General features: G+C 42.2%; 1 protein-coding gene across 1 annotated transcript; it reads right to left on the reverse strand.

The window, feature by feature from the left end:
- Positions 1-3,169: 3,169 nt before the first annotated feature.
- LOC130088305 (uncharacterized) lies at positions 3,170-4,090 on the reverse strand. The gene is made up of 2 exons (XM_056255024.1): positions 3,844-4,090; positions 3,170-3,640 (listed from the first exon to the last, which is right to left on the reverse strand). Exons 1-2 carry the CDS (start codon positions 4,009-4,011, stop codon positions 3,170-3,172), a joined length of 639 nt encoding a protein of 212 aa, XP_056110999.1. The 5' UTR covers positions 4,012-4,090.
- Between the last annotated feature and the right edge of the window lie 3,623 nt (positions 4,091-7,713).

The raw sequence follows: 7,713 nt of genomic DNA on the forward strand, positions 1-7,713 counted from the left end.
GCGCGGACCATAGACAGTAAAAGAAACGGACGCGTCGAGTATAAACAAGGCTTTACTCCGTGTCAGCGCGCGCTCTGATCGGTAAGGGCCCTTACATAGTCAACGCATCGGTACGCATACGCGTGCGCAAGGCTACACATCGCTACGCTTCGGCCGCCATTATGCATCGATGCGTAGCCAAATGTGTCATCCTAGTTTTTGATACGCGACGCGCCGATGCACGCAATACTATGCGTTGTCGGTGGGGGCGACATTGCAAGTAATGTACATAAAAAGGTATATTATTATGTTTACAGAAGAAGAAGATTTGAATACAATGGCAGGCGAAGAGGAAAAGTTATGCGAGCTTGTTCGTATACATCCTTTGTTGCTGCCGATGTAAAATCAGCAATATGCACTCCTCTTCAGTTGCCATTTTGATCTGAATATTACGTGACTCGACTCTAGACTCTACTACCCCCTGCTGCGCGATCGGTGTATTGCATTTCACGCATCGCCGGTGACGCTTGTGTACTATGAAAAGGAGCGCGTAGCTCGCGTTGGTTGCTCGCGTTGACTATGTAACGGCCCTAAAGGTGCACAGACCTCTCCCGAATCATCTCCAGCACTCAGCCTCCGAAGCGCTTCATTCACGCCGTACCTACTGCGCGCACCCGACGCAGAAGTATAAATTGGCCTTAACTCATCAAAATTGACAGAGTGTCTTAAAGATATAAAATGCTGGATGACGTGTATTTTCCTGCTATTAAATCCAGATCAACAACATTCTACAATCACATTAAACACACATAATAATTGATAAATACATGATTCGATAAAAATACAGTATACATAATTCACAATAACAACCCTAATTGAGAATTTGGTTTAAAACAGTCACTGCCAATGGGACAAATGATCTTTTAAAAATATTCTCTCTAGCATACGGTGTACGTAGCCTGCGACCCGAAGGGAGGACTTCAGGTGTGAAGAGGATGAGTCTGATCTGAGAACACAACTAGCGCCTTTTTCTCCATAAAATTTAAGAATAGTTCTTGCAATGTACTCTGTTTACGGCCGATAATCTTGTTTGCTTCGTTAATTACTCGTGTTAATTTATTCTTTAATTTCATTGTTAAATTTCCATACCATGAGACAGTATTATAGGTTAAAATGCTTTCAATCATCGATCTATATACAATGGTTAAGATCCTCCTGTCGATGTCAAGGTTTCGCAACTTTCTGAGTAGGCTTAAACGCTGTCTTGATTTCTTATGTACATAGTTCACATTATCCAAAAACGAAAGTTTGTCATCAATGATTGTGCCTAAATATTTAAAATTTTGAACTTGCTCAATCTTTACACCTTTTATAGTTACTTCTTCATATGGAAGGTCAAATGTACATTTCTTATTCTCATTCCCCCAGCATAATTCCTTTGTCTTCTCAATGTTCAACCGTAGATGACTATTGTCACACCATTGTACAAGACTTTCAATATACTCAAAGTAGGTGGGACAGTTCTTGTCTGTTTGGCACGAAATTAAAACCAAATCATCTGCATATTTAATCAACGTAAGATCATCACTGTTACACTTAAGTTCATTAGTATAAACAGAAAAGAGCAAAGGGGATAATACACATCCCTGAGGTAATCCAGAATGTAAGATTCCGTTAACACGGACTCTTTGTGGCCTGTATGTGATGGTGCATTTTAATTTGACACAGTTATGTCCGTTCTTGTTTGTTTACATGTTGCTTAGTAAAGTTACATTCAGAAAACTAAAACAACAATGTTAGTCATTAAAATATCAAACAAGTTAAAATACTCAGCGCTAAACACAAGCCCGAAGCGGATGTTGATAGCAGGAATAAACAGTGAGTCCTTGCCATGGAAAGCAGATGCTGATGTCAGGGAAGCTCTTCAGCGTGTTTCTTCTGATGGCTCTGGAAACCCCCTAAATAAGCGTTCATAATCATGACATGACACATGTTATGAATATGAAGGAAGTTGTATGCATGTTTATGACAACTGTCATTAAGTGTCATTCGCTCAGTTATGACATTTTTAATGCAAATATGACATTGTTTGAGATGTCTTTATGACACCTTGACATAAACAAATACATCATAACCTGTCAGTGTCTTTGTCATGACAACTTAACATTACTAAGACAACACAACCTGTCATAAACATGACATAGCAGATTAATTATCAAACTTAAGAAGCCACTTAGCTTTATTGGTTAACATTACATTAAACTGTCATGTGGTTGGTGTTGACATTGGCTGTCATGAAGCCATTATAACTGTTTAATGACAAATTGAATGTGTACCACTGTAGTTGAGGTCACGAAAAATATTCATCATGACACAGTTATAATGCCTCATGACAGCCAGTGTCAAAACCAACCACATGACAGTTTAACTTAATTTAATGTCAAGTTGTCATGACAAAGACACTGACAGGTTATGATGTTATGGTTTATGTCAAGTTGTCATAACAAAGACATCTTAAACAATGTCATATTTGCATTCAAAATGTCATTATTGAGCGAAAGACACTTAATGACAGTTGTCATAAACATGCATAAACCCTACTTCATATTCATGACATATGTCATGTCATGGTTATGAAGGTGTCATGTCAGTCTTATGCACACCCCTTCAAGTAAAGTATTACCGCATTTATTTATGTTAATTTCAAGATCAAAATTTTTATTTATTAACATTTTTACATTAACAAAGGTTAATAAATGTTATAAAAATATATTCGAGTCGTTAGTTGACACATAGACTGATGCTATGCAGTCGGTTCACGTTTCGAGTCGTTCGGGTCTACGTCACATAACTGCAAGTTGTTATTAGGCTATATATGGGTATATATCTTTATCAAAGTGATTTTCCCCATCATAGATAAAGTTTAAAGCATTACCAACTCTTTAGTACCACATTCATAACGAAAAGAACCATCATAACAGAAATTCTAAAAATTATAAGAAATAAAAAAGCTATAATTTGAGAGCAAAAACGCAGCGTGTAACTGTTTAAAAAACGGACTACGCGCTTGTTTATGAGAAAGTTTGGGAATTATTAATTAATTTATGTGTCCAGAACTGTCACATCAGGTCACGTGACAAAAGAACGAAAGACTCAGAAGACTCTGACCCGAAGACTCGAGAGAGATGAACTAATCATTTCTCTTCCCGGTACCGACAGCACAGCCTCTATGGGACTGACGGGAAGAACTAATGCAGAGGTTCTGCTCCACGTCTAATGAAAGACATTCAAGTGTCAGGAAAAACAACAAAAGAAAGGAAGAAACACCTGCAGGAGGAAACTCATCATCCCCATCTCTCTCTTCATCATCATCTTCATCATCCTCCTCCTCCTCATGGCTCTGTTGTTGTTCCTCTGCTGTGGTTTCTTCTCCTCGTCTCTCTATCAGGCTCCTGCAGTCCTCCAGTTTGACGGAGCACATCTTCATCTGCTGTTCTCCAGCGTTACAGTCAGAGGTTTGATCAGCGGATCCATGATCCTGAGCATCAGTATAACACAGTAAAGTGAGGCTGAGCTCTGAGTCCTGTGTGTCTCTGGATCTCCAGACTGAATCCTGAGCTTCTGTCCCATCAGTCACACACACTGAAACCTTCTCCAGATCCTGACAAACACATCATAGATCAACACAAATAAACAACAACCTGTTGATATTAGCCTCATTACTCAGCAGTTATCTCTAGTGGTTATATTAGTGATTTGTTTGCATATTTTGCTTCTGTCTTAATTAGAGATGCATAAGAAGTGAGAAGCTAACAAAACGTTGGTTTGATTGAGCTGAAGGATGAAATGATGAGCTGCTCAAACCTCTCTGTTGGGTTTGTCTCCTCTTTCTCTCAGCTTTGCCTCCAGTGACGCCACCTCTTTCTTCAGCTGACAGATTTCAGTGATGAAATCCTCAATATCCAGCATGGACAGATCCGTTCCTACTGATTTACAGCAGATCACATCCATCTGTGCTCTCATGGTCAACATCTGAAGACAAACACAACATCATTATTACAGGACGCATTTATAATACACTGATCAAACTCAAAATGAGAGCAGAAATTATCTGATAATAAAATGACTTTATATTTCAAATAAATGCTGTACTTTTGAACTTTCTATTCTATAAAGAATCCTGAAAATAAAATGCATCACAAAAATATTAACAGTTTTCAACATTGATAATAAAAATTCTATAAATGATTATTAAACATCAAATCATCATATTAGAGTGATTTCTGAAGGATCATGTGACACTGAAGACTGGAGTAATGATGCTGAAATTCAGCTTTGATCACAGGAATAAATTACACTTTACTATATATTCACACAGAAAACAGTGGATTTACACTGGAGTAATATTTCACTGTTTTACTGTATTTTGAAACGCAGCCTTGGTGAGCAGAAGAGACTCTTCTGACCTACAGCGGGACATGACATCACAACCGTAGCTAGTTTAAAGACACTAACTAGAGAAGAACACTACCTAGAGTAACACAAAAGTAATCTTCCACAATGTATGCATGTAAAATGTATCATATTTAATTACCGTCAGCAATAATTTACACCTTAATACAGCAGTGAAACAAAATCAATTCATAAAACAGGAAAAAGTAACAAAAAGGATTAAAGGAAACAGACAGCAGAGTGTGTGTGACTATAAAAGACAAGTGGAGTTAATGTTTGAGATCAAGGTCTTTAATCCAAGGGCTAATCGCAGGCGAGCCAGTCGAGTCGGCAGCCGTCCGCCTCCAGTGTGGGTTTAGCTGACGGACACGAGGGATCGGGAGCATCCCGGGGCGAGTCCGAGCCGTTGGACGCCGGAGCGACCGGACAGTCCGTGACGAAACCCTGTTGTTCGGAAGCGCTCGAGTTGAGTGGGAAAATCCCACAGGCTTTGAACCCCGCCGTGATGTTGTCCGCAGTGGCGGCCTGTGGCAGCGCCGTCGCCACGATCCCCGGGATATGATGGATCGTGACGCTCCTGCCCGGGCTTCCCAGCATCCAGCTGTCGATGGCCGCGTTGATGCATTTCTGGAACGGGCCGAACACCGAGCGTTCCAGGTGCGGCGGGAAGGACAGCGCGACCACGCCGTTGGCTTTGGCGAAGTTGAGGCCGTCGATGGACAGGTGCGACACGTGGACGTCCAGGAGCAGGAGGCAGGGTTTCTCCGGGGAGCATCCGGTCTGTCGCACCAAATGCTGCAAGAAGTGGAGGAACTGCTCCTCCCGCATCCATCCGCTGATGTGCGCGCCGCCGGAGCTCCCCGCGGGCGCGCCTGTGAGGAAGTGCTCCCGGAACTGCACCCGAGGGAAGACGAAGTAGGGCGGGATCACGGCGCCGCTGGCCGAGACGGTGCCGGCGACGCTCACGAGGGGCCCGCGGTCGGGAGACGTCACGGATGATCCCGGCTGCCTCCTGGCCACCACTCGATCCGGCCTCTGAGCCGTCGTGATCCCCGTTTCATCCATGACCCAGATGTCCTCGGGCTTGAAACAGTGGCGCTCCATCAGCGCCTTCAGCTTCACGTAAAACATCTCTTTGTTAAAGACGCTCGCTAGACTCGCCGGCTCCGGCGTCCTGACGGACAACAGCGGGTGTCGCTTTATAAACGCGGCGAACCAGTCGGCGCTGGCCTGTTTGTTCTCCCGCCACGACGGAGGCATTTGCAGCTGCTGGCCTTTAGCGAGCTGGTACGAGAGTTTCCGGATGGCCTTCGGCGGGAGCGTGTGATAGACGTCGGACGCCATTAAGACGTAGGAGACCAGCTCCGCCTCCAGCCCCGCGCTGAAGACCTGTCTGGCGCCGATGAAGCCCACGCTGCAGCTGGGATGCTCCGCGCCTCCCTCCACCTCCTCGCGGGGGATTTTGGTGCAGTAGCGGGCGAGCGTGCGGTAGTTGATCCCGAACTCCTCCGCGGCTCCTCGGATGGTCTTCTTGAACACCAGCACCTGCCGGACGGCCTTCAGCATGGTCTCCGGCGCCGTGCTCGCCCGGGTCGTCTTCCTCTTATACGTTCTCACCATGATAGGGCTGGAAAAGGAACAAACGGCTCATTTTTCATAAACATTAATAACAGATTAAAAAATGTAATATACTGGAGTTTAAAAAAACGATTTCATAATTCGTAATTCCTTACGGAGTGACATTGGCAGTTTACCCGAGTCAGACATAGGGCTGTACGATCAATCGTAATTGATTTTCGATTTCGGCTTCCAACAATTATGAAAACAAGAGAATCGAGGTAAAGCGATTATTGTTACACTGCTCCTTCAAGCATTTCTAAGCCAAACTGATCCAAATCAGCCGAATTGAGTGTTGTAGAATGCAGTCTACTGATGCTAAACTGCGGGACGTGTTTGATATTAAAGCGTGTTATTAAAAGCACATCAAGCTGCAAAAGAGACATGGTTCCCCAGGCGGCTTTCTGTGTGCGCGATTCGGAGAGAACACGGGCTTCGGATAAGCGCTTTATACAGCGGCTGTATATATAAATTAACTAAATTAATAACTTGTTTACAACAAAAATGAGCCATCACTGAACTTACTTAAGCTGGACTGTGACAATATTTTCTTCTAGAAACATTATTTCATTATTTTTCCTGTTATCTCTGTAAAGCTGCTTTGAAACAATTTGTATCGTAAAAAGCGCTTTATAAATAAAGGTGACTTGACTTCACTTAACACATACACACAAAATGTCAAAATGCATTTTTGGAGAGTATTCAAGTAAACACTCAGTTATGTCTTATGTAAAATTAAACAGTTGAGAAAGAAAATGCGTGTGTAAGGGTATATTGGATCTGTGCATTAGCTCTTAAAGTGACAGCGGCCTAATAAACCTGCTGCCGTCCGTCATTAATGATAATCAAACAACAAGTGACAAAGGAAAATCACTCACTGATCTTGACCGAATAACTTAAGTAGCTTTAATAAGGATTAATCTATATAATGTGTGCAGTAAGACTATGCAGTGTTGTTTTACATTACATACACATTTTTGTTGTAGTTACAACTTACTTGGCTGAGTGTTTACTTGTCTTATGCATTTTAAGGACCTTTTCTTACATTAGTTAACCTAGTATTAGCTTTTGCTGAAGTATCGATAATTGTGAAATTTTACTGATATTTAAAAATGACTTGTATCGTGAAATAAGACTTTGATCACCAATAATCGCGTTGAATAATCGTGATACTGGCCAAAAATAATCGTGGTTATGATGCGTGCCATAATGGAGCAGCCCTACTCAGGCAGACTCCAATCGCAGTGCTGTTTCTTCTGTGCAACTACACTGATAGCGCAGATGTCTGACCTTTGTGTGAGCAGCCTCTCGGGGTCCGTCAGTCTTCAGCTGGTCTTCAGAGTCGTCACGTGACCCCGGTCCTGCCGCCACTTAACAGACACAACGAAAACCAGTTCAACCCAGTCCGCAGAGGACTTAACCTGCCACCCAACTAGTGCTAACTATGCTAGTCCAGAGCAGGGATAAAGACAAGTACCATAATGTCTTACAAAAAGTTTACAAGATTACATCTACAAAGATGTAAAATAAGTGAATTTTAACTTACAAGTTACATTTTTTTGTGAAAACAGTGATTTGCAAGGTTTCTAAAATGTAAGAACATTCTTTAAAAACTTGGTTACATTAATAATGTTAACACAACATTCCCATAACCTTATTTTTTAC

This window comes from Rhinichthys klamathensis, unplaced genomic scaffold (assembly GCF_029890125.1).
Source record: "Rhinichthys klamathensis goyatoka isolate OS25496 unplaced genomic scaffold, OSU_Roscu_1.1 h1tg000116l_1, whole genome shotgun sequence".
Taxonomy (NCBI): Eukaryota; Metazoa; Chordata; class Actinopteri; order Cypriniformes; family Leuciscidae; genus Rhinichthys; species Rhinichthys klamathensis.